The sequence below is a fragment of the Balaenoptera musculus genome, chromosome 9 (genome assembly GCF_009873245.2).
Source record: "Balaenoptera musculus isolate JJ_BM4_2016_0621 chromosome 9, mBalMus1.pri.v3, whole genome shotgun sequence".
Taxonomy (NCBI): Eukaryota; Metazoa; Chordata; class Mammalia; order Artiodactyla; family Balaenopteridae; genus Balaenoptera; species Balaenoptera musculus.
Genome location: NC_045793.1, coordinates 24410178 through 24437408, shown reverse-complemented (window position 1 = coordinate 24437408; position 27231 = coordinate 24410178). Strand labels below are relative to the sequence as shown.

General features: G+C 42.0%; 2 protein-coding genes across 5 annotated transcripts in view; one reads left to right on the top strand and one right to left on the bottom strand.

The window, feature by feature from the left end:
• Window positions 1–24878, bottom strand: part of RBM28 (RNA binding motif protein 28) — a 30329-nt gene extending 5451 nt beyond the window's left edge. For 2 of the 4 annotated variants that reach the window (XM_036863744.1, XM_036863745.1), the window contains exons 1-16: window positions 24632–24858; window positions 22302–22460; window positions 21907–22001; window positions 21398–21473; window positions 20876–20968; window positions 19724–19795; window positions 18900–19086; window positions 18585–18727; window positions 14817–14886; window positions 12008–12117; window positions 8980–9053; window positions 8045–8180; window positions 6999–7063; window positions 4518–4676; window positions 2485–2634; window positions 2098–2172 (exon numbers count right to left, since the gene is read on the bottom strand). In XM_036863744.1, coding sequence (XP_036719639.1) covers window positions 2098–2172; window positions 2485–2634; window positions 4518–4676; window positions 6999–7063; window positions 8045–8180; window positions 8980–9053; window positions 12008–12117; window positions 14817–14886; window positions 18585–18727; window positions 18900–19086; window positions 19724–19795; window positions 20876–20968; window positions 21398–21473; window positions 21907–22001; window positions 22302–22460; window positions 24632–24749 — 1782 coding nt within the window. In that variant the 5' untranslated portion in view covers window positions 24750–24858. Of the gene's footprint in view, window positions 1–2097; window positions 2173–2484; window positions 2635–4517; window positions 4677–6998; window positions 7064–8044; window positions 8181–8979; window positions 9054–12007; window positions 12118–14816; window positions 14887–18584; window positions 18728–18899; window positions 19087–19723; window positions 19796–20875; window positions 20969–21397; window positions 21474–21906; window positions 22002–22301; window positions 22461–24631 lie in introns of all 4 variants that reach the window. The other 2 variants (XM_036863743.1, XM_036863746.1) reach the window with 2 other exon arrangements.
• Window positions 24879–25691: 813 nt separating this feature from the next.
• On the top strand, window positions 25692–26249 carry LOC118900449 (chromobox protein homolog 1-like). Its single transcript, XM_036862803.1, has one exon. It carries the CDS (start codon window positions 25692–25694, stop codon window positions 26247–26249), a length of 558 nt encoding a protein of 185 aa, XP_036718698.1.
• Window positions 26250–27231: the final 982 nt, after the last annotated feature.

The window sequence follows — 27231 nt, the reverse complement described above, 5'->3', positions numbered from 1 at the left end:
ACTCAGTGCTCTCACTGCCAGGGGCCCGGGTTCGAGTCATTGGGGAACTAGGATCCCACAGTACACACAGTGAGGCCAAAAAAAAAAACTTTAAAGAAATTTATCACTGGTAGACCTGCCTTGCAAGAAATACTAAATGAATGTATTAAGGGAGGGGAAATGACAGGTCAGAAACTCGAATCCACACAGAGAAAGGAAAAACATTAGAGAAAAGATAAATGAAATGAAGATAAGGAAAAGATGACATGAGAAGGAAGACATAAAGTATGTTACAGATTTATTTTGCACTGAAGTGGGGGAAGAAAAAGAAGATTCATGTGAAATTAATGTAGTAATAATAATGTTATTTTGTCCTTTTCACCTCAGAAATCTAGATAGGCACACTGACACAACAAAGATCTATTATATGCCTCTTATGTGCCAGTCTCTAAGTGGTAAGGGTACAGATGGACAGAATGAAGTGTCTACCTTTTAGCACTCACAGCCCAGTGGAGAAAAGAGACATCCACAAAGTAAAAAACTAAAAAAAAGTTTAAGGAACTTCATGTAGTACAAGTAATAAAGTCTTATCTCTTTTGAGAGAGATGGGGAAATGCTACTTGTGGAATATGAGTATGGAAACTGAGTAGAAGTATCCTTGAGTCAGGGGAGAGGAACACTTTTACACAGAAAGATCAGTATGTACATAAGCGTAGGCAACAAATAAGGCAACCTGAATTTTTTTTTAAGCCAGTTGCTACAGAATCACCTCTGACTTAGGCAGTAAATAATTCTATAACTACAATAATAAAGCTGCCTTGAATAATAACCAGAACTCAGGTTTTTCCAACCCAGGGCCATTGTATTAACCACTGATATTGCTCCTCTAAAAGTCATGCTCAGGGCTTCCCTGGTGGAGCAGTGGTTAAGAATCCGCCTGCCAATGCAGGGGACATGGGTTCGAGCCCTGGTCCGGGAAGATCCCACATGCCGTGGACCAACTAAGCCCGTGCGCCACAACTAACTACTGAGCCTGCACTCTAGAGCCCGCGAGCCACAACCACTGAGACCACGTACCACAACTACTGAAGCCCGCGCACCTAGAGCCTGTGCTCCGCAATATAAGAAGCCACCGCAATGAGAAGCCCGCGCACTGCAACAAAGAGTAGCCCCTGCTCGGCGCAACTAGAGAAAACCCGTGTGCAGCAACGAAGACCCAACGCAGCAAAAATAAATAAATAAATTTATAAAAGTCATGCTCATGATATACACCATAAAGACACCAAAACACTGCAAATGTTTGGTATATACGCAAGTTAAGGTATAATATCAATGAGATCTGTAAGAGTTATGGTGTCAAGAATAACCTGGCCTTCTATGTCCTGTGGCAAGATGGGTAAGAGAATGAGTACTGACTGTGTGCTGACCGTGTAGTATGCGAGACAACTTAACACACGTTACCTCATTTAATCCTCATCAACCATATAACATGGATGATGTTAATCCTATTTTTACAAACTAGAAACTGAAGCTGAGAGAGGTAATAACTTGCCAAGGAACTCAGAAAGGGGCAGAGCCTGAGTTTGAACATGAATATTCTTGTTCCCAAAGTCCCTGTTCTTTCCTCTATACTACACTAGATTAAAAAAAGTACTAAAACTATCAGGCATCAAACTTCTGGAGCCATCTAAGAAGAAAACAGAATTATGGAAGAGATAGCTGAAATCTACAGGTAATGTAAAACTTAACCTTGGCTATTAATTTTGACACGTACCATCACCAAACACTGCAGTACAAGCACTGCTGATTGGTAATAACATCAGTCTGATTCTCCTCTCTCCTTCCTCCCCATTCTGTGGAGCTATCACAAGCCAGGCCAGCAGAAGAGAGATGGCCTGCAGAGTTCTAGGGAACTAAGAGTAAAGGGTAACAAAGAACCTAACGAGGAAGAGACCTACTTTAAGGGGGCAGAACCACAAACTGAACAAAACAGGAGTTTAAATATGGCCTGAAAAAAAAATTGTTTTAACTGAACTGTACACTTAAAAATAGTAAAGTTTATGTATATACTACTACCATTTAAAAAACAAAAACAGAAAAAACATTTCAGTTCTGTACCAGGCTGCGCTGGATCCTCAGTTCCTTTATTTTAAGTTTCCTTCGATCTTCCAAAGAGAACTCCACTATTGGTCTCTGTGGCAGAAGGGGACAGAAAGTCATTCATTAGATTTCTTAATCTCTGCATGCAATGAACTGAGCTATCGTCCCACCACTACCGTCTTTCTTGCAAGTCAGAGGATGCTGCTCACTTCACTCTACTTAAAGGCAAGGGGCCAGTTCTGCAAGCAGTCTATCCAGTTTAGTGTTCCTTCTAATCATCTTATCACCTGAATCACTGATCACTCCTCCAACGCCTTGCCACTCTTACCCACCATACAAACGTCAGAGGGTTCTCCGCAAATGGCCCTCAGAGGAACATGTTCCCCCCCACAGGATGAGGCTCACCTTCTGAGGCCCAAAGATTTCTGGATTGTTGTTGATGTGGCGTAGGGCTGCCAGGGCATGCTCGTGCTCCTGGAACTCTGCAAAGGCATAGCCCAAGGACTGACCGTTAATTTTCCCATGAGCTCCTTTAAGGCCTCGCATTACCCGACACTACGAGTAGAACAAGAAAAAGAATCAGTAATTAGAGGATAAAGATCCTTAACAGCTTCAACAAGAAATCAGGTTATTGGAACAGTTTTCATATATGTCACCATCACAACAGTTTTACTGGAATAGCACTTATGAATGTCTGTTTTATTAGAATACACCTACGGAGAGCACAAAACGAGTTAAACAGATATTTTCTTGCTTTCTAAGAGCTTACAGACATCAACACAGACCCACAAATAAGCATGTAAATAAAATAAACCTCCCAAAGAAAAATTATAATAGCTAACTGTTGACACAACAATACACACAAGCTGAGAGGTACATGGTACTTGAGGTTGTATAAGTTAGCACTGAGGCTAAAAAGCCGTCTGTGGATCTCCTCACTGAAGACACCACTCAGAAAGGAAATTCCTGAAGAAGGGAAGGATAAGGGCCTGATGGCTGTAGATAAGAAAGACAATTCAGGTATGGGGAAGAGCCTGCCCAACATATAGCCTCAGAAATACAGGAAGGAGCTTCAGCTGTCTTTGCTCAGAGCTCAGATCCTCTCTGGTGTGATTTTTCCCTAAATCCTTAAGCTGTAATAGGCATCCTGGGGCACCGAGGAACAGTAGGATATTTTGGGGTAACTGATTGTTTACATGCTTTTACTCCTGGAAGCTGTAGTTGTCATGTAACGGAGAAGTCTAGGTATTGGGTACACATGGATGCTGCATTTGGTGTGTGTCCGGTATCTACTCTGTGCCTAGAACTGTGCCATGTACTGTAGGATAATCAAGAAAGCATAAAATGAGGCTCCTATCCTCAAGAGGCTTACTATCTTACTGAGACACGATATTTACACATATGAAAGAATTAAAGAGAAAATTCAATATAATGCAAATATTGTAAAACACACATACATTTCTCTAAATGATGGCAGGTGTTAAATGTGCAGACTCTTACTAAGTATTGTGGATGTTAATGAGAAATTACACAACTCACCCCTATGCCAGTAACAGCTGAACAGTTACCAAGTTTTACCAAGAGTGGTGTCGGCTACGTGCTGACATGTTCATATTCTCTCCTGGAATTCCCTGAATACCAATACCTTACATTTTGAAGAGGATTTCCAGGAGTAGGAAAATAGTTTACGGTGATGAATCAGAGCAAAGCAGATTCATAATATTGGCTAGGTTACTTATTCAATAAACACTAATCAAGAGATGACTATGTGCCAGGTATTATGCCAAGAACTGGGAACAATGAGATAACGCCTGCTCTCCAAGAGCTCAGCCTGGTGGGGAGCAATGACCGGCAGACCATCACAGGACATGTAGCAGTCAGTACTATGACAGAGGTACGCAGGGGTGTTGTGGGAGCAGAGGAGAGCTTTCTGTATGCACACAGAGCCTAACCAAGTCTTGGTGTGAATCCAGAGTTTGTCTAACACAACTGCTGAAGACCCGGTGGCTCCCTATGCTCACCACGGGGCACTGAGGACTCTTACTACAGGGTAAGAGCCTATACAGTAGTGAAACGCCCTTCTAAAGAGCAAAGCACACAGATTATTTTCTCTGCAAGAAAATTAACCTTACAGCACCTGGTATAATGCTGAGAACACAGCAGGTATTCAATAAATGCTTGCTAAATTAATTCATGAGGGCAGAGACTTCCTCACATTCTGCTGCAATTTGGTCAGATGTGAAAGGCAGTTCTTAGAAGAGGTAAAAAAAAAAATTTTCAACCCCAAAAAACCATAAAAATCACCAAACTCAGCCTTGTCTGCTGACAGTGTGTCCAAAAGAAAATCTGTCAATCTGCCAGCACCACAGCCTGAACTAAATACTCGATCTGACCCAGGATGAGTACCTAAGTTCTGAGTGGGCAGGGCCAACTCTCACCTCCTTGATGCGCACCCCCTTCTCCCCTCCAGTGGCATTCAGCAGCAGCTTTCTGAGCCGTTTGTCATCCACGGCCTTTGGGAGATTGTGCAGGCACAGCCTGGTCCGGGAGACAAAGATATTCTGGTCCTTGAGTTTCTGATGCTTCAGCAGCTCAAACTGAAAGAACAACAAATTGTTAACAATACAATCCACCCTTTAAAAATACAGGCTCGGGCTTCCCTGGTGGCGCAGTGGTTAAGAATCTGCCTGCTAATGCAGGGGACACGGGTTCGAGCCCTGGTCTGGGAAGATCCCACATGCCGCGGAGCAACTGGGCCCGTGAGCCACAACTACTGAGCCTGCGCGTCTGGAGCCTGTGCTCCGCAACAAGAGAGGCCGCGACAGTGAGAGGCCCGCGCACCGCGATGAAGAGTGGCCCCCGCTTGCCGCAACTAGAGAAAGCCCTCGCACAGAAACTAAGACCCAACACAGCCATAAATAAATAAATTAATTAATTAATTAAAAAAAAAAAAGTCCTCAACAAAATACTAACAAATAGAATCCAACAACACATTAAAAGGATCATACACCACGATCAAGTGGGATTTATCCCAGGGATGCAAGGATTCTTCAATATATGCAAATCAATGAATGTAATACACCATATTAACAAATTGAAGAATAAAAACCATATGATCATCTCAATAGATGCAGAAAAAAAAAAATACAGGCTCATAATTCTCCAACAGGTAAGAATCATGACCCCTATCCAATAACCACACATCTAGAAAAAAGGAGGGAAACCACCCACCCTGCAGCCTTATGATACTCAGCACAGGGAAAGAAAGGGTCAAGGAAGCAAGATGATGGTGGGGAGGTGATAAGATCATGGGCTCTGGAGTCAGACTGAATTAGAAATCCATCTCTAACTGGAGAAGCTACATAAAATTGTTTAAGCCTCAATAATTTCACCTACAGAGTAGAACTGTAGATCAAAATATAAGATCAATCTTTCAGTACTGATGTGAGGCTGCAATGAGGTAATACACATGAAATCCCAAGCTCAAACCTGGCCCAGAGCAAATAAAAAATAATACTGTAGTTAACATCTATGCCAAGCCCTTACCTACCCATCAACTCAAACTAATTACTTACTCCTTCCAAAAGGAAATGGAATTTATTTAAAGAATTCTTGATAGAATATTGTCTCGTCTCAACTCTGCCACCTTGAGGCAAAGAAACGTCAATGGCCATAGAAACAAATTGCATCTAGAGCCTCAACTATGCTGCACAAAGCACTGGTCCCAGGGCGACCTGTCTCTAAAGAGAAAGGATGACATTCTTCTCCTGATTTGTTTGTTAAAATTAGCTCAGTAGAAAAAAGTTTTAAATTAAATTTTTTCTTTTATCAAGTTTCATTCCTGCTGCTTCTTGTTTGGTAAAGGTACTAACAAATCATAAAATAAACAAATACCCTGGAAATGAATATTAAAAGGGCTATTTGAAGAGGTTATCATGCTTAAATTCAACAGTCTAATTTTTCTCCTAGAAAAACTGTGCCTGCTCTGAATTACAATGTGTATACTCTAGTGAGCTTTTTGCTAGAAAAATTCACTCTAAGGGAGAATTAAATGTGTCACTATCACACTGTGATCAGAAAAGGGCATACATTGCCCTCCAAATAACCATGATTTCCAGATGTTCACTACCCAAAAAAGTTGAGAACACTAGTCTAGAAACTGTACAGAGAAAAGACATGCTGCCTCTTGCTGTCACTATATTCTCATCTCTGTCCATCATCTTCTGCACTTTCAGGTTCCATAGTTAATTCTGTTAATGATCATGCATCTTTACCATTCTAGGCTGGCTTAGCTTTTTGAAAGTAACGTATACGGGCAAAAGTAAAAATTACCAGAACAAATATCGCCGAGCAGCAAAGGAACTCAATAGGATCAGTTATCAGTGGAAATCCCATAACATAGAGTTTTCCTAAAATGATTTTATAATCTGGAGACACCACCCAACCCCCATCAAAACAGACATCTTAACTCTCCCTTCCAAGACCCACATCTATACCTCCTTCCCTACTAACTCTAGCCACCCTGACCTTCCTTTATGTTATTCTGCATTTATACTGACACCTAACCTAATTATATACAGCCCGAGCCTCTAGGTATCTACTCCATGATCCAGAAGCATACTATCTGGCATTAGTATGCTTAATACTGTTGAGTATTATGCCTAATACTGCTGAGCATTAGGAAAATAAAGAATAAGACCCAGTTCTTATAATGGCATATAATGCTGACATGATATTATGTTTAATGCTGGGTTAGTTGCTGTTTCACCTGTGTGCTTGTTTTCTAACAACAGTGTAAGCAGCACCTGTGACCGATACTTGCTTGGCTCTTTGATGAGCATCTCTAGCATTCAATTATTATTATTTATGGATTTTATTAAGTCATGCAGAACATGAAGACTGGTGCCTAATCTACTCACTCGTTCTCTTTTGGCCATATCAGCAGCACTCACACCCTCTGCAGCCTTCGTCCCAGCACGAATCACTGCAGAAAGAGGGAAAAAGGCCAAGACATCAGCAAGGGAATTTTCACTGAGCAATAAGAGGAATGTGATTTGAATGATGCAAGCTCTCTGTACAGGGCCCTGAGGACTATGCTGGCCAGGACATAGTGGCATCTGGGTAGGTCCAGAAATAGGCTACAGGGCTAAGTTCTTGTCTATGAGCTGCTCTCAAGGACTAAAACTCTGAACATTTTGTGATTTTGTTCCTCTCCTTCCTTTCCCTCAAAGAGTTTCATGTACATGCCCAAAGTCAGATGGAAAGGCCTAGAGGAAGTTCTGGAAATAAGTACATTTTAGTCATCTAGAATGCAAAAATGCTCTACCTATAACCTGTCCTCGGAATTTCACTGCGCATGTATTTGGGAGCCATTACTAAGCAGTGAGATAAGCCAACCTAGAAAACAGCTACATCGTAACACAGGGCCTAGTCTCAAAGGCTAATGGTCTCCCATTTGCTAGTCCAGGCTGGGCAGCTGTGCAGCAGGTGGCAATATTGTGTGACCTACAGAAAAGGATTCTTTTGTCTTAATTAAAGCTCATTCCTGATTATCTTTCTGACATTAAGGGAAAGGTACTCAGTGCATATTTAAAATCCATGAGTAATCCAAAAGAGTAATTTTAGTCATAATTTTCAACTTCTTCAGAAAACCTATCAGGAATGATGACAAAAGGCAAAGGTAATTTGAGTTTTTCCTCCCTCTTTGCCCTGCTAATCCTCTGACAAAAAGGTCTAAAGGCAAGCAGGCAGAAAGGAGAACGGGACTCCGTTAATCCATGAACTGGGTGAAGCCTTCCTAACAGAAAGCCACATCTACTAAAGTGGATTAACAATATATCACTGTTAAAGAGGACGTAGGGTTTTTAATTTGAAACATGCCCAAAACATACTACTGCCAGGTCACTGTCACAGCAAGGGGCCAGCTACTCAGAAGCCTGGTTCCCATCTCCCTGCCACCACTCACAGCCTTCTCGGGCCAGATAGAGGTTCCGGGTCCCAGTCGGCTTCTTCACCTTCTTTGTCCGGAGCTTTGCAGCCTCATCACGGGTCACTGCCAAGTCAACCTTAAGCTGCCGGCCATCCAGTTTAAGCCCACCACTCTGTAACAGATTGCAACCTCTCTTAAAATTCATGATGAGTAGAAACTAAGCACCTGACAAGGAACACCAAGGAAAGGGAAAACAGCAAACCCCAATTATGCTGTGGAACCCAACCCCCAGGATGTTTTAGCCCAGCTGGTTGCAAGTAGATCACTGAGCCGAACAGTATTTAGCACAGCTGTGCAAAGGCCACATGTTCGTTTGTTTTAAGGGAGCTGATTAGTCCCAAAGTAGGCCCAAATTGAGGAAAATGATCTGTAAACTGGCAAATTTTTAGTACTCTAAAGAAAGCTAATGAAATGGTAGTATTAACTCTACTCAGGAGAATTTAAGAGACAATGGCAATACAGAGTAACTTATCTCAAAACAACTTGTACTTGGTTATAGAATACACAGAAAAATTCTCCATCACCTACACACTTTCTCTCTCAAACATTTACTCCACTTCACAGATGGCCTTAATCCCTTCTTGTCCCAGTGTTTCATGTCATCAGCCTAGGATAGAGACTGACATACAGAGAGTGAACCATAAATAGATTATTATACCTGCTTCCTCACCTGTAAAGTAAGAATAATGATTGTACTTACTTTATATACACCTACAGGGCTGAAGTGAGGATTAAATAAAGTAATGCATGTAAAGCTCCGTGCCTAACACACACTACGTGCTCAACAAGTGTTAGCTTTATTATTATTATATCATTGACAATAATAATAATAAAGCTTTGTGTAAACATCAGATGTCGCCCCTGGGAGCCACTACTGCCTAAGTTACAGAGTAAAGAAATGTCTTCCTTACCTCGGTATCTGGAGAGGCAGCTTCGAGGCATTTCTGAGCCGCTTCTTCAGTCATGAACTGCGCAAATGCACAACCTGCACAGAGAGACAAAACTAAGTAGATCCCAAACACCCATGGCCCACCAGGAATCCAAAGACAACACTACAAATGGTGGCAGCCTGACACAGAGTGGAGGGGTGGTAGCATCCTTTTGTTTAGTGCTATGAGACTTAACTAAGAAGCACTGTGTCAGGCGCTGGAGGTTCAGACAGGTAAGATAGCACACCTGCTCACAATGAAATTTTATCATTACTTCCTTCATCTTTTCTAAGGCTTCTTAGAAACTTTAGTCTCACCATCCCACTCCTTAATAAGAAATATCCACAAGAAATCCAAAGAAATTCCAGCCTAACGTTTAATTCAGCCTCACTCTCTGCATGCCTATTAGAGGACTAAAGAAACAACCACTTAAGCCTGAAATTAAATTACAGAGCTCACTGTCATCACAGTCACTGGAAGGCACTGTACAAGGACAGATCTAGCTCTTGGAGTAAGAAAAAGTCCCTGGCCTCTATCCCATGAATATAGTGGTGAACCAGAAAGCCGCGAGCTCAACTCTTTTTTGTTTTGTTTTGTTTTGTTTTCATGAATTCAACTCGACTCATGCTGGAGAATTTCCACACCTTTCACTGGTTAGAGGCAGGGCCAATCAACCCATCCTAATTTTCTGCTCTTGATGAAAAGCAGCTTTTGTAAGAAAAACAAGTTCACCTTACAGTAAACTCAAAAAAAAAAAATTAAGTTCCATAATATTTTGTTAGTATTCCTTTAAACTTTAATTATTCCCTCATATATGAAAATAATGCCATATTTCCCGGAGCTACTGGAGCACTGATCTTTTGCCCCTCTAAGAATGAATGGCAGCAGACTAACCGAAAAGACACCTGTGGCAGGCCAACCCAAGGGTCGCCATCTAGTAAGGTCTTCCCTGCTTCCTCCAGGCAGAGCCAAGTGCCCCCCCCAACCCCCCCGCCGGTCCTCCACTCTCATCTCTATTACAGCACTGGTCAGGTGGCATCTTCCCCAAAAGACTTGAATGTCTCTGGAAGAGGGGCCATGTTTCTTGGCTGTTTCTACATTTGTAGCACCTACCATAATGTTCAGCATTAGTAGATACTCAATAGGAAGAAACAAGTAATATAGAAAGAAATATGGGGGAAAAAATGTTTCTAACAGGCACATTAGCCTGTTTGTCCAATATGAAGAAAATAGGATGAGTTCTTCTCTCTGAATGGGTAAGAATTTTACCATTGGAATTTCCACGGTAACTACTGGGTTAAATCCTACCACCTTCCTAAAAGTCTTCAGACAATACTTAGCCCTTCCAGGCAGTGAAATAGCATGCTGACAAGGATGAGGTATAGGAGGAGGTTGTGTGAGGAGGCAGAAAAAGTGCCAGAAAATTTTAATATGAGCTCAGGAAAGACAATGCATTATGAAAAAAAAATAATGGAAACTATGCCTATTAAGACCATTAACTCTCAGCTAACATTAACAGACCAAGAAAGAGACTGAGCAAGTCAACTACAGACTCCATTCTGAAAATGTCAACCCAATACACTACCGCACCCAGAAAGAGACAAAAGAGATCATCAAAGTCAAGCAATATCCTACAGTACTTGTAACATTTTATGCAATCCTAGTTGCCCATTTTCAGAAAAATATACTAGAAATGGAGAAGGTCCAAGAAGCATAATTGAATATCAGAGCTGAACGCACGTTAAGTGATTAGTTGAACCCACTCGTTTTACAGATAAGAAACTGAAGCCCACGGTGGTTAAATGATTGCCAAAAATCACCCAGCCGGTCTATGGTTTAGCTGGGATTAGATCCCTAATCTCCAGGAAGCAGTTCAGTTTTCTTTCCATTATACTACCTCATTTACATCCTTCATAGCTGAGTAAAAACCAAAAATCATCAAGTTTCATCAAACTGGAAAATAAGAAGGTTCAGAATGGAGGCAATTAATCCATAGATAGGCTCCAAAGAGCCCCAAAACAGTCAGAAATGGCATTTTTCTGAGGACAGGGTTCAGAGTTTTTGCTAGATCTCAAAGGAATCAAGAACCAGAATGAATTAAGAATTCACTGCTTTAGTAGAAGGACTGCAGTTGATAAAATCAAAGATTATGAACGGGTTGAAAAGGTGCTTACCTAACAACAGTATATTAGAATGAGGAGTGGTCAACCTTTAAGCTCAAAAGAAATAGCTTTTGCGGGGGGGAAAAAGAAAAAACTAAGGCAGCACTCCTGCTACATAGTTTTCCTTCTGACTGTTGCCACTGCAACAAAGTTTCTGTCAGTTTCCATCTCTAACAAAAGCAACTGAAAAGGGCTTCCCTGGTGGCGCAGTGGTTGAGAATCTGCCTGCCAATGCAGGGGACACGGGTTCGAGCCCTGGTCTGGGAAGATCCCACATGCCACGGAGCAACTGGGCCCGTGAGCCACAATTACTGAGCCTGCGCGTCTGGAGCCTGTGCTCCGCAACAAGAGAGGCCGCGATGGTGAGAGGCCTGCGCACCGCGATGAAGAGTGGTCCCCACTTGCCGCAACTAGAGAAAGCCCTCACACAGAAACGAAGACTCAACACAGTCATAAATAAATAAATAAAAGAACGTGAATTTCTAAAAAAAAAAAAAAAGCAACTGAAAAATATCCCAGCAATTTCAAGCAATGTGGAATGATTAATACCGGTGAGATGCTATCACATCTGAAATTCAAAGAACAACAAATGAAATTCATTACCCTAAAGTAAATAAGCAAGAGCTTAAAAAGCTGAGACAAAATTATGGCTGGCAGCACCATTACAGATGCTGAGTTTGACATCACGGAAGACAACCTCAGAATGTCCTTGGTGCTTCTATGGATCACAGAAACCTGGATAATGGCGGACCCCTCAGAATGGCACACATTATGCTCTCACGTAACCTAGTCAGTGCCCATGGCAGTGGTCTCAACCCTTTTGGGCCTGACCAGCTGACAGCAAATACCTTTAGAATGCTCTGTGTCTGGATGCAAGACAATGCGGACATATTTAAGATCTCCAAACTGCTGGAGGAGCTCTCCAAGGTCTTCTTCCTCTGAGTCGAAGGACAGGTTTCTGTGGAGGACAATCAGGTCACAAGAAAGGTCAGTTACAAAAGTGAGATCCTGCATTCCAGTACAAGGTGAGTGAGTTAGACATCAACTGGAGTGGTTCCCTTGCTCATAACCGCCCTTCCCAGGGACAGCACCAGGGGGTGGCTCCCACTAGCCAGGCCTCCAGTGCATGACGCTGCCTATCGGCCGTAAGCGACTGACCTTCCTCTGTTAATCAAATTCTCCTTCCCAAGAATATAAAACTTGAACAGACATATACAAAGACCAGAAGTTGTAGATATAGATTCACTTCAAAACAGCAGTGTCCCACTTGAGGGAAACTTATGGGGAGCTGAAAATGTTCTATATCTTGATCAGAGTGATGGTTACATGGATATACATATATCCATGTATAAAGGTATATGTATATAGATGGTTATATACATGAAAAATGTCACTGATTGTACACTTACATTAACACACTTTACAGAATACATGTTATACCTTAACAAGGGATAGAAAAAAGGATGGGTGTCTTCAGAGAAAAGAACACATAGCCTTCTGCAGCCAGGGTCCCAGAACCACCCAGATCTTCATCCCCTTCTTGAGGTCTGCTCTTTGACAACTTTTATTCTGTGAGCCACCCTAATGTCCAACAAACCAGCCTTTTCACTTAAACTGGCCAAAATTAGTTTCCCTTACTACAACCAAAAGACTCACAGACAGCTAATGAAAAGTAAAATGTCACTCAACGTCTCCTCTGTACTCCTATGAAATCCAGGTTTCAGTTAAAATTTTACAGAAGTCAGAAAATCCTTCAAAATAATAACTCAAAACCAAACATGGTAAAGTTTACTAGCTAAGTGCAAAAAAAAAAAAAAAACTACTATTTCTCTCGATGGGATTAAAAAATGTTGGAAGAAGATTTTGTTCTACTAAATTTCAACACAGTGTAAAGATTCCTCTTTTCCCAGCTATGCACAGCCTTCCAGGGGTAAGAAAAACAGTCCCAAATAAATATCTACAATTTTACTTCTCTTATGCTAGTTAACAACCCCATAAACAGTTCTATCTTATGGAGTTACCAAGATAAAAAAGATGTTCTGGAATAAGACATATGCTAGCTACATTATTTCTTCTAATTTGCCTCATCGTGGACATAGTTTTCTTTGTTCCATCCTTTACTTTCCTAAGTTCTTTTTTAATTAAAAGATGTATAAGGAATGGTATCCTTGGTATTGAGGTCACAGGCTTCTAAGTGTGGGCTTCTAAGTGTGACATTCCTTCTTTCCTGTTACATAGAATCCTTTACAAATACAAAATTATATGGAAATTACAAATAACACAGTAAAAAAAAAACCTGGAAAGACATGCTATAAAGAAAGAAAATGGGACATATGTACACTAATATGTATAAAATGGATAATTAATAAGAACCTGCTGTATAAAAAAATTAATTAAATTCAAAAATTAAAAAAAAGAAAGAAAATGGGCTACAGCACAGCATGTACAGGCTAAAATCATCTTTGTAAATATTTATGATATTATGAATATGTGTGTGGGTGTTCCCCAAGCAGTGATTAAGGTTAACTTTTTGCTTATTCATTTCCTATATTTCCCACAATAAACATAAATTACTTGTATAATGAAAACAATCTTAAAAGACTATACAGGAGAATAAAATAGACATCTCTAAAATAAGACCCAAATGGCCCTAGCACAATGGTACTTAAGAAAGGATGAGGGCTTCCCTGGTGGCGCAGTGGTTAAGAATCCGCCTGCCAATGCAGGGGACACGGGTTCGAGCCCTGGCCCGGGAAGATCCCACATGCCGCGGAGCAACTAAGCCCGTGCGCCACAACTACTGAGACTGCTCTCTAGAGCCCGCGAGCCACAACTACTGAGCCCGTGTGCTGCAACTACTGAAGCCCGCGCGCCTAGAGCCCGTGCTCCGCAACAAGAGAAGCCACCGCAATGAGAAGCCTGCGCCCCACAACAAAGAGTAGCCCCCACTCACTGCAACTAGAGAAAGCCCGCGTGCAGCAGCAAAGACCCAATGCAACCAAAAAAAAATGAAATAAATGAATAAATAAATAAATTTAAAAAAAAAAAAAAAAAAAAAAGAAAGGATGAGAAGGCATGCTTGAGGTATGCCGAAGATATCCCAACCTCCTGAAAATACCAACCTACTGCAGTCAGTAGGACTAAAACAGCAATGGCAACATGATACAACACCTATCTCCCTCCCTCAGTTTTCCAGGAAACAGATGGGATGCCTCACTGTACTCTGGACATGACTTTAGAAGATAAGTTAGGCATGAAGAGAGAATTCGTTTGGGATAAGTGGTATCACCCCTCCCCAGCACTCACCCTAAAACAAAGGCCAGAAGCAAGATGGTTCTAATAGTTGAAAAACTGATTTGTTCCAAATGATCCCACCCCAATTACAAAGAATGAAATCTAAATGAGGACAAGATATAAAGACCCCTGCTATTTATCTTCTGTGTATAGTTCTGATTCTCCTACACATTTCTCATTGTGTGCTATGTTCCTAGGCAGATGTGCTAATGGTCTTAGATGCATCTAACTTTTTGGCCTAACTAACAGAATTAGTGCAAAAAGAAGACGACGAAGAAAGGAAAGAAGGGAGGGAGGAAGAAGGGAAGAAAAGAAACCTATGAAGGCAACACAAACAGCAGTTCTCAAGATAGAAAGTCATACCTGATAAAGACAGTTTTCCCTTCATTCACATCAGAGGGTAATTTCCTCTTCTTCTTCTTCTTTTTCGAGACTTGTATATCCAAAGTAAAAAGAAAAACAACAAACTGAAAAAGACTAGTACAAGCCTTACAACAAAGGCTTTTAAATATATAAAGATCTTACATAAATTAAGAACTCCAATTAAAAATGAACAAAGGATATGCAACTAAATATTCAAAGATGCTCAAACGCACTCATAATTAAAGAAAAACACAGCACAAGAAATGAGATACTATTTATCACCAACAGATTGGCAAACAACAAAAAAGACAGATGAAATCCATTGTGGTCAGGGTGTGGGGAAAAGAAGAGATTCCCATATACTGTTGTGACAGTGTAAACTTTCTGGAAATATAAAATGTAAAAATTTGAGGAGAAAAAAAATATATCTACATTCGCATACACAAATATACATTATATTCTACATAAGTGCATATACATTCATGTTTTTGCTTATAAAAGCATTAACTATCCTTAGATACACAAGAAACACTGGTTGTCTCTGGGGAGGGGCCCTAAGTGGCTGCGGATTTGGGTTTAAGGGAGACTCATTGATTTTAAGAATAGACATATATGCTTATATATACACAGAAAATTTCTGGAAGGATACAAAAGAAATAACAGATTATTTTGGGGGACTACTGGGAGGATTGGTGAGGAACTTTTTTTTTTTTTATAAATTTATTTATTTATTCATTTATTTAATTTTTGGCTGCACTGGGTCTTCACTGCTGCACGCGGGCTTTCTCTAGTTGCAGTGAGCGGGGGCTACTCTTTGTTGCGGGGCACAGGTTTCTCATTGTGGTGGCTTCTCTTGTTGCAGAGCACAGGCTCTAGGCGTGCGGGCTTCAGTAGTTGTGGCACACGGGCTTCGGTAGTTGTGGCTCGCGGGGTCTAGAGCGCAGGCTCAGTAGTTGTGGCACACGGGCTTAGTTGCTCCGCGGCATGTGGGATCTTCCCGGACCAGGGCTCGAACCCATGTCCCCTGCAGTGGCAGGCAGATTCTTAACCACTGCGCCACCAGCGAAGCCCGTGAGGAACTTTTAAAGATCTTACATAAATTAAGATCTTACATAAATTTCTATATTACACCCTTCTGCACTATTTATATTTTTTGTACTGTATTTTTAATTAATTTTCTCCCATTACTATCCATCAGTCTTATAATTTTTTCAAGTGAAAGAATGGTAAGAGACAGCTGAATCTGGTTGTAGAATGCAGGGTCTCTCAGCTCCTTCAGAATAAAAGCTTCTTTGTTTCTAAGGTGTCTACTATTCTCTCCTCACAGAAAAAGCTTATTTCCTCAGATTTCTCATATGGTCAAATCAACGCCAGACTTACAGAAAAGGGAGAAGGGAGACCTGATAAGTGAATAAAAACCTCCACCCAGACAAACTAAAGGACTACTTACTGACCGCTCCTCATTCTGTAATGACCTGCCTCCCTCAATAAACTAGTTGAGTTTAAACCCAACATTCTTGATAAAAGTAGCAATGTGGTTTGGTTACAGTTTTACAAAATGCCCCAGGAAGTCCCTTATCCCCATATCAGTTCAAAATTGTTGTTTATACTCCACCACTGCCACAGAACAGTAACAGTGACAATACTAGTAGTACAAGGCATTAGTCACACAAATAAGTTAATCTTCACAACAACCCTATGCGGTTATTATCTCCATTTTATAGATGAAGAAACTGAGGTATAAAGAGGTTAAGTAACTTGCCCCAAAGTCATACCTTAAGAAAGGAGCAGAGACAGGATTTGAAACCCTCTGCCAAACAAGCTATACTTGTGATCTCTAGGAAATGTGGCGTTTTATTTTCTTTTAACTCCTGTTCACCCAGTGTCTAGCACTGCAGGCACTCTGAATATTTGTTGTCTGAATAAACGAAGGTGTAGTAATAGTAAAAAAAAAAAAAAGTACATTTTTCTTTCATGACAGGTTTAAAAATCACTGTCACATGAAGCATCTATTCCAACCTTTCCAAAGAGCAAACACATGGGCATTTACATACAACATGGGAAGGGTGTGCACATAAGTGTTCATTCATCAGTTCCAAATTGTTTCATCTACAGTTTTAAAAAACTCTGATGAAAGTGCAGAAGTGTTTTTGTTGGTCTTTGCTTGTCTTCTTGCCAATCCTTTGTGACTGAAAGTAGTGGAGCCAGATCAAAAGCTCCTAGAGAACAGGATTTTTTTTTCTGTTCAGCCCAAAGTTTAACATTAGTAGGTGTTCAATAAATGTTTCTTTTTAAGCAAATGATGAGGAAAGGAGACTTGATTTGCTCAACTGAATGGAGTAGTGGAATGCTCAGACTGCCTCCGCCTCCCTCCCAGTGACCACTAAAGGCAGAAGATTTTATCAGCAGCCATCTTACATCTAACTTAATGAGACTCACACATTTTTTAGAAGATTGTTGGTGGCGGGCGCGGGGTGGGGGGGCACATAAAAATAAGATTAGTAGCAACAAAGGCAACTAATACTGTTGGGAAGGTCCTCTCCGCAATGTCAGGAGATGGGGACCTCTAACATCCAATCACAGATGAAGTAATATGGAAACTAGAGGCAAGGACTCGACCAGAACCAGACAACTAGAAATGGAAAAGCCAGGACTTGAACCCACATGATTTGACTCCTAAGCCCATGATAAAAGGCAAGAAAGACTGCTTAAAAGAACTGAGCTTTTCCAGATAAGAAATTCTGAGTTCAGTAGTGTGTTACTATCATAATGGATTATTTTGTTGTTGTTGTCAGTCTTCATCCTGGAAGGTGCCAGTGATTCAAGTACCTCTGATTCTGAGTAGAATATACTAAGCTGATGTTCTGGGGTTTGCTAACACTGCAGACATACTTAAAATAATACCTCTAATCACTGAGGGGAAAAAACACCATCTTTGGGCTTTCAAATCCACTCCATACAATCTGTTGTTTACAGACAACAGCATGGATGGAAAAATACAAGTGTTTCCCTTCCTGAGTTTGTTACATTTAATAAAATGTAATTTTAGTACAGAAGTAAATAAATTTAAATTAAATTAATTGAATAGAACCCATTTTAGTGGTAGGATGCAATATCCTGTTTATCCAGTTATTCATTCAATTTGGGTAATTGAGAGAGACAGAGGCAGTGCCTCAGCATTAAGCTAGGTTTTAAATTCCCTAAGAATCTTAATCCTCAAACACTATTCCAAACTCATTAAAAAAAAATAATCTTTAAAAGAAAGGAATATAGGGGCTTCCCTGGTGGCGCAGTGGTTAAGAATCCGCCTGCCAATGCAGGGGACACGGGTTCGAGCCCTGACCCGGGAAGATCCCACCTGCCGCGGAGCAACTAAGCCCGTGCGCCTCAACTACTGAGCCTGAGCTCTAGAGCCCACAAGCCACAACTCCTGAGCCCACGTGCCACAACTACTGAAGCCTGTGCGCCTAGAGCCCATGCTCCACAACAAGAGAAGCCACCACAATGAGAAGCCCGTGCACTGCAACGAAGAGTAGCCCCCGCTCATGGCAACTAGAGAAAGCCCGCCCACAGCAACAAAGACCCAACGCAGCCAAAAATAAATAAATAAATAAATTTATTTTTTTAAAAAAAAGAAAGGAATATAAAGGTTTCATTTTCAGCATTTAAACATGAATTTGACAGGACACCTTAGGTTCCTATTTAAAAAGAGGACTGAGCTGAACTGATGCACATTTCTCAGTAACTTATTTTAAATTTAAGGCAAACCTTCCTCCTCTTGCTCTTCAGTGTTGGTATCACTCTGAGCCAGGTCCTCTCCACCATCAATACTGTCGCTTTCCTCCAGGTCGCTGTTGTCATCGGAATGCTCCTCTTCACTGCTTTCTGCAGGTGCTGCCCTCTTGACTGCTCTGCAATGGCACAGATCAGAACTAAGGTTCTGGGATGAGAGAGGGGCCTGCCTATCCAACTTCACCACACATATCAATTCTGCAATGATGGGGGCAGGGAAAGATATCATTTTCCTCTCAGGGACAACCCTGAATCTTCTTCTGTTGCCTCAGAACACACTGAGCCACTTACCTCTTCTGAATGTGCACAGGCTTGGTCAGCTTTGATTCTTTATTCTCCTCCTCCTCCTCATCTTCTTCTTCATCATCTTCCTCATCATCATAATCACCATCATTCTCCTCCTCCTCCACATCCTCTTCTTCCCTGCCATTCTGTTGACCTAATTCCTGACATTTAGGTTCAGGCCTCTTCTCCTCACCTACATACATAGTTGGTAAAGAAAGTTAGGAATTCATTTAGTATCCAAAACAAGGTTATTTAAACAAGAGTAACTAATACCCCAAGTTCCCAGTTCCTTTGGTTTTACAGAAGCTCATATATTTTTCTTACTGTACATAATAGGAAAAAGTATGAGAAAAAAAAAAGCAAAAAAGCAAACAACAAAAACCCCTCATCACTGAGATTCCCTCGGAGGCTGTCCCATTCATCAGAAGCCTTACGGTTAACCTGGCTCAGCAACTGAGCCTCCGCAAACAGCCTGTCATCGTGCACCATGGCCAGCACGATGCATGCTCTGGAGCCCAGCCATGAAATTTAATCTCTGTGAGTTCTGTTCTCTGAGCTCCTGGTGGCTTAAAAGCCAATTGTTTTCTAAATAAAACTCAAGTTTTAAGTTTCCCTATTTTTAATGTTCCATAACTCCCTATTATGAAAGCTGGGAAAGGACAGCAAGTAGTAGGGACAATGAACTTGGGCCCCACTCTTCACATCCACATCAAGGAGTGGGCTTAGATTCAAAAGATCCTGTTTTGGGACCAGATCACCAGATAGTACAATACAGACTGACAAACAGTTAGGACATAAAACCCCTCCTACCCAACACCACTGCATCTTACCTGCGACAGAGGCAGACTGTGTATTTTTATATTTATCCTTTGCCACAGCCCAATCCACAGCCACTGTCCGCCCTGTCAGACAGAAAAGTAGCATCAGAAAGGCCTTCTCTTTAACATTCCTATTTCCTATAAATGACTTCCTATTAGTCAAAGATAGTAATGGAACCAAAGGAGACAAAAAAACTGCAGATTCAGAGACTGTTGGTCCTAAAATAAAACTCCTGGTAGGTGTCTACTCTTTTAACCCTTAACCATTTTATCAATGAACAGAAGTTTTGCCTTTCTACACAGCCACTACACCTGGAACAAGACAGAGTAATAATCAGAACAGTGCTTCCAGTTAGACCAAGTTTCCAGTTATACTAGCAAGAGGGAAAATAGACATTCTGGAATAACTGCACGTTACTCAGAAGTTAGGAAGTCTCCAAGCCAATCCCTTCTTTAGGCACTGTACCTGGTAAATCAATACCCAGAGTAACGTCAAGGTCAGTTTAAAAGCCCACAGGTGGACTTCCCTGGTGGCGCAGTGGTTAAGAATCCGCCTGCTAATGCAGGGGACACAGGTTCGATCCCTGGTCTGGGAAGATTCCACATGCCACGGAGCAGCTAAGCCCGTGCACCACAAGCATTGAGCCTGTGCTCTAGAGCCTGTGAGCCACAACTACTGAGCCCGCGTGCCACAACTACTGAAGCTTGCACACTTAGAGCCCATGCACCACAACAAAGAGTAGCCCCCACTCGCCGCAACGAAGACCCAATGCAGCCAAATAAATAAATAATAAATAAATAAATTTATAATTAAAAAAAAAAAGCCCACAGATGCTGAATAGTGATCATAACCAAGAGGGAGGAACCTGCTAATCCCACATCCTCTAGACAGCAACCTGCCTCTATCAGTCAGGGACAGTTTTTCATTAGGGATTTAAAAGGACACTCATCACCAAAAAAAGAAAAGAGAAGGACAGCATAGGTCCTTTCAAGTTTAACCCTAAGATCAAGTACTAGGACTATTTCACCAAAACAGCTTCTATATTAGCAATGAGACTCTCAACAAGGCAAACACCTTTTGAAAATGTAGAACGTGGGTTACTATGCTAATTTGCCTAAACACCAGAAATATCTGAGTCAATGGTACGGGCACAGAAAACTTACCTTTTATCTCTTTCATGTTCATGCTTTTGAGAGCCTTTCCTGCTTCTAGGAGGTTTTTGAACTGAACAAAAGCAAAACCACGCATCTTCCCATCTGTGTGCAAACACAACAAAGAAGTTAGAGGTAGCAGGTAGGGAGCCAACAGACACTAAGAAGATGTTACAGCAACCTGGACTGGCAAGAAGACCCAAATCCTATCAACCAGTCAGCCCCTTGCCCAAAGCAAACGCCTATATCCTGCTGAGGTTACCCTGACACAGGCTTGGGGAGAGCAATGCATTTTCTCAAACTGTAATTTGCCTTCTAAAAGTAGTTCTGATCTAACTAACAATACCGTAAGGGGACTAAACACTGTTATTTGTCAAGCACTGTGCCTGATACTTTACATATATCATATCATCTGGGGCTCACAGAGTATGACCTGAACCTTGTATTTCTCCTTAGTTCAAAGGTGATACAGAAAAAGACCATTATGTAAAATAACCTTAATCTAATCCACACAAAATAAAGGTTTGCCAGTACCTGGTTTCCTAGGGATGTTTACTTCCAGGACAGCTCCAAACTGAGCAAATACTGTCTTCAAGTCATCTTCTGAACACTGAAGCCAAAAGTGAAGAAAGAAAAAGAGATATTATCACAGCAAATAAACACAAAACATCAACTATTCAATTAGTTCACCAGGAAGAGCTTGAATATTTGTATTCCTTCTTAAATTTTGAGACTAGGACACCAAACATTTCAAAATAGACGACATCTTGCTTTGTACCTATACAGGCAAAAAGGACAGATAGCAGAGAGCTTTTCCTCCCCTCCCTTTCTCAGCAGTAGTTTCCCCAAGGCATCTTCACAGTCTCTGTCCTTAATAAGTTCTCGTTTATACAGGCCCATTTTCTGAATTCAACAAGGCTAAAGTTCGTTGCCAGAAGGAATTAAGCCCAATTATACCATCCTGGTGAGGAGTTCGACCAATGAGCATGCCTTGGCTCCAACAGCCTTCAGAACACTCACTGTTAATTTTCTCTGTCTCTTACCTTAAAGCTCAGGTTCCGAATAATTAATCTGGCTTTCTTATCTGCCACTTTGGCTTTTTTAGGCTGCAGCTCCTTCTTTGGGGACTCTGAATTTTCTAAAAAATAAATGGCAATGAAGTAAATCTGTGATCCCCTCGGCCCAGAACATCACAGGAAAGAAGCTACTAGCAACAGATGGCATTTAACACAAGGTTAAGTATGGCAATGCCCAGGAACACCAGGTTTTCCAGACTCAGAAGTAAACAAAAGACTAAAATGAGTAACAAAATACATTGGATGATTTTGGACATCAAGAGGAAATTCAGGAAGCTTTTAGGCCTAGACACTACTCCCAGAGCCAATCCACTGTCCCCTCAATCCTGGGGGAAAACTCCCTTCCGCTACTAGAAACTCACCAGTTTTCCCCTTTTCCTTGGACTTATTTCTCAGTTTTTTCTTGGCAACAGTCACGGTGATCTTGCAGCCTTCGAAGGTGGTAATCTCCTTGAGGGCCCTCTGAACATCTTCCAGCATAGAAAAAGTGACATAGCCAAAGCCTCGACATGCCTTACTTCCTGGAACAGTATGGGGAAGGGGGAAGGGGGGATTAACAGTAAGCCAAGATCCCTAAACCAGTATTCTCACAGCCCTAAACTAGCAAATATACAGCCAGGCCAGCCAGTCTGCCAAAATTCTCAAAACAGAAAGAGACAAGGTTAGCATGAGTGGCCCCCGTCCCCTCTTTGCTCAGAAATTGTTAGGCTTCCTCTTCTAATGTGGTGTCTTTGCTGTTAGCTCCCTTTCTTCCCTCTTTCCTGATAATTTCAAGAATATGGAGGACCCATGATATGCATTACACCTCCGAAGAAGAACTCAACATCAAACAGAACAAAACATCACCAGAGAAGGTAGGAAAGGTAAGTATGGTAGCTTCAAAAATTACAAAGAAATAATTCAGCCACCTCTCCGCAGAACAGATCAGCAATGAATGCCAGGGGCCCTGAAAAAAGAACCTCAAACAATAAACATTGCTTCAGGAGCCTGCAGACACTATGACCATTATTATCAAGCCCTAGAAATCAATATCAAATTAAACCTTTCTAAAGCGGCTGTAAACCTCTTACCTCATTTTGTCAGAACACACCAAGAAGGGAAAAGCCAATATCATCATCGCTTTTCTCCAAACGAATCATTTAAGACAAACAGTTGCAAATATCAACTGTAACCCACCTTTGCCCTTTTTGGTATTTTTTTTTTCAGTTTAATATTTTTGTGTAGTAAAATTTTAAGTAATTTACTGCATCAAAAAAGGAAAGGACAGACCAAGTAGTCTGCTTACTACCCAAAGTATTCCACAAGTCAGTAAATATCTCCTGCGGCTCAAGCCAAAACCCTTGAAGTCAGACTTGACTCCTTGACACTCTCTTTTTTCTCATACCCCACATCTGATCCATCAGCAAATTCTTTCAGCTCTACTCTCAAAAATATCCATATTGCAATCACTTTTTACCACCTTCACTGCTACAACAGCTGGTCCAACACCATGACCTCTCTCTCACCTGGATTACCACAGGAGCCTAATAACTGGTCTCCCCGCTTCTGTCCTATTCTTAGCAGCCTATTCTCAACACGGCAGCCTGAGAGAATCTTCCAAAATGCAAGCCAGATCATATTTACTGCTCCCTGCTCAAAACCAGTGGTTTCATATCTCAGAGTAAAAGCCAGAGTCCTTGCAATGGCCTATAAGGTCCTACATGATCTGGTAGCACCAGATCTCATCTGCTAATTCTCTTCCCTTCACTCACAGCATTCCAGTCACCCTGGTTTCCTCACTAGTCCTCCAATATACTACACACACTCTTCTTCAGTATCCTTTAGCTTCCTCTGCCTAGGCTGCTCCTCCCACTGAGAAACACATGTTCCCTCTCTCACATCAGAAAGGCTTTCCCTGGTTACTCCTCACTCCTCTACAGCTTCCCCACCACCACACACACACATCTACAGAGACTCCCTATCCTTTTTCCCTGACTTATTTTTCTCCTCAACATTTATCACCATTATCACTACATATTTTGCTTATTTGCTTATTGGCTGTCTTCCCCATCTTGAACACAAGAGCAAGGTTTTTGGTTTGGTTCTGTGCACTGCTGTATCCCCAGGACCTACAATAGTTGCCTGGCACAAAATAGGCATTCAATTAATGTTTACGGAATAATTAACTGGGTGAATGAATAACATACTGGTTAAGAGCTCCGGGTCTGGTGATCAAATTCTTAATTCACTACTTACTAGCTGTATGAACTTAAGCTGAAATTACTAAATTTCCCTAAGCCCTAGATTCCTCGTCTGTAAAATGGAGTTAACTCTCCACCCAACAAGACTGATGGGGAAATTAAATGAGATAACACATGGAACTCAAGCACCGCACCTGGCTATCAGCTGATTCTCAATAAGCCTTACTGGTGTTTTATTAAAAGTTAGTTATTTACTACCAAATAAGATCTTATATGTGAGCGCGCATAATAAACGGAAAGCGCTACATAAATTTAAGGGACTGATTTGACTTTCAGAAACGGCCCGTATGGATCCATCTAAAGCAGAGTCCGTTTAGAAAAGAAATTCAACTTCCAAGTCCTTTCACTATGCGGCAGGTAAAGGACTATACGGGTCGCTTCAATTTGGGTGTCCTCGCCCCCACCCGGCTCCCAGGAACCCCAAATTTGTCCTCGACCGCCCCGCCCCCTACCTTTCTCAGTCACCACGAAGCACTGCTTCACCGGCCCCACCTGACTGAACAGCTCCTCCAGCTGCTCGCTGCGGGCCGAGGGCGGCAAGCGGCCCACAAACAGGGTCAGCCCGGCCATAAGGCCGAGAAACAGAAGCACGCGGCGTCGCGCACGCGAGTCAAGTAACAGGTTTTAGTAAGGGAGACCACGCCAAGTTGCCGGGAGACTCCGGAAGTGCTCTTCACTCAAAAGAGTCCGGAGGAAAACGTGGTAAAAGGAGAAAAAACATTCCGGAAGGAAAAAAAATCATGACGCCCGGGGGCGGAGCTTCTTGAGCGGGGTTCCACCCCTAATCCAAGTACCGCCCCCGCCGCTGTAGAGAAATTTGGCTTCGCTATTTCCTACACTGCTTACGATGTAACCTCCTGGAGATCGATACCAAACTCAGCAGGGCAGGCCGGAGAAGTTGGTTTTACTCTGGCCCTAACCCAGGATCTAACATATAATGGATGTTTAATAAATATTTTCTGAAGTGCCACCCCAGACTCCCAGATAAAACACAGCCAGAATGCACATCAACGCAAGTACGTCACATACATCATTCGGACAATTCTCATGTTCTCAGAGAATATGAGACATCTGTCACACTATAACAGATAACTACAACTGTGCCTTTAACACTTCGCAGACAAATTATAGCTACTAAAGTACAAATAGGCACAGATCATACACTGTTTCAAAAAAATATTTACTGAGGTCCTACTATGTGCCAGGCACTAAGGATAAAATTGGTGAGCTAAAAAAAGACGGGGCGCCTACCCTCATGGGGTATACGGTCTCGTGGGGGTAGACAGACATTAATCAAAAAAAAAAAAAAAAAAGGAGGGCCGTTGCCCGGGGCCTGCAGTACGCCGCTTCAGTGAGGGGCTCAACCGCGGTCAACTGTCTTGTTGCTTTACTGGTCGCCACTCCCCCGGCCGGCCCGACAAGACGCGCCTGTAGCGCAGCACCGATTCCTCTCGGGCTCGTGGGCGCTGCTCTGAGCCCCGTCACCCTTTATACCAGAAAGCTGGGGGCACTATGGGGAAAAAACAAAACAAGAAGAAAGTGGAGGAGGTGCTAGAAGAAGAGAAAGAAGAATATGTGGTGGGAAAAGTTCTCGACCGTCGAGTGGTAAAGGGCAAAGTGGAGTACCTCCTAAAGTGGAAGGGGTTCTCAGATGAGGACAACACATGGGAGCCAGAAGAAAACCTGGATTGCCCCGACCTCATTGCTGAGTTCCTGCAGTCACAGAGAACAGCACACGAGACAGATAAATCAGAGGGAGGCAAGCGCAAAGCTGATTCTGATTCGGAAGATAAGGGGGAGGAGAGCAAACCGAAGAAGAAGAAAGAAGAGTCAGAAAAGCCACGAGGCTTTGCCCGGGGTTTGGAACCGCAGCGGATTATTGGAGCTACAGGCTCCAGTGGAGAACTCATGTTCCTGATGAAATGGAAAAACTCTGATGAGGTTGACCTGGTCCCTGCCAAGAGGGCCAATGTCAAGTGCCCACAGGTTGTCATATCCTTTTATGAAGAAAGGCTGACGTGGCATTCCTACCCCTCAGAGGATGATGACAAAAAAGATGACAAGAATTAACTCTCCTGAGTACCAGCCCCTGTCACATATGACTGTGGGTTTCAAGTGGGGAAAGAAGGAGTTCTACTTGTCTTGACAGCATAGAGGTGGCTTGAGAAGATGTCTTTTGAAGAGCCAGTATAGTTTCTGTACCCTACAGCAGCCCAAGTGCTTTAAAGTCACTCCGTGCTGTATAGTTTGCACACCCATCCCAGTGGAGGGGAAGGAGGGTCAGTGTTTCAAGGCAACCCATTCTGAACTTTGCTGAGAAAAGCAAAGGGCCTTCTATGAAGGACAAAACTTGCAGAATGGGATGTGGGAGAGCAAAGGATACTGTAGATCTTCAAAGAGCATCCCCACAACCCACAGCCTTCTTCCCAATAGTGTTAACTCTGCATTTTTACAGCGTAGCATATATGTAGTTTTTGGCTATTAGTGGTGTATTATTTGGGGTGGGAGGGATGGGGTGGGAATGAAGGGAGATGGGTTAGGATTATTTTTGTTAAAATTTGGGGCCTGATGGGGGAAATGGTGACACAAAGGAAAGAACAACTAATGATGATTTGGTTCTGTGTCCAGAATATTTCATCCTTCCAAAAAATGTCATTGGCAACCTAAATGAGGACGTGAGAGACTGTTTAAAAGCTGTGAATGCTAATCATCAGAGAAATGCAAATCAAAACTACAATGAGGTATCACCTCACACCAGTCAGAATGGCCATCATCAAAAAATCTACAAACAATAAATGCTGGAGAGGGTGTAGAGAAAAGGGAACCCTCTTGCACTGTTGGTGGGAATGTAAATTGATACAGCTACTATGGAGAACTGTAGGAGGTTCCTTAAAAAACTAAAAATAGAGCTACCATACAACCCAGCAATCCCACTACTGGGCATATACCCTAAGAAAACCATAATTCAAAAAGAGTCATGTACCACAATGTTCACTGCAGCTCTATTTACAGTAGCCAGGACATGGAAGCAACCTAAGTGTCCAGCGACAGA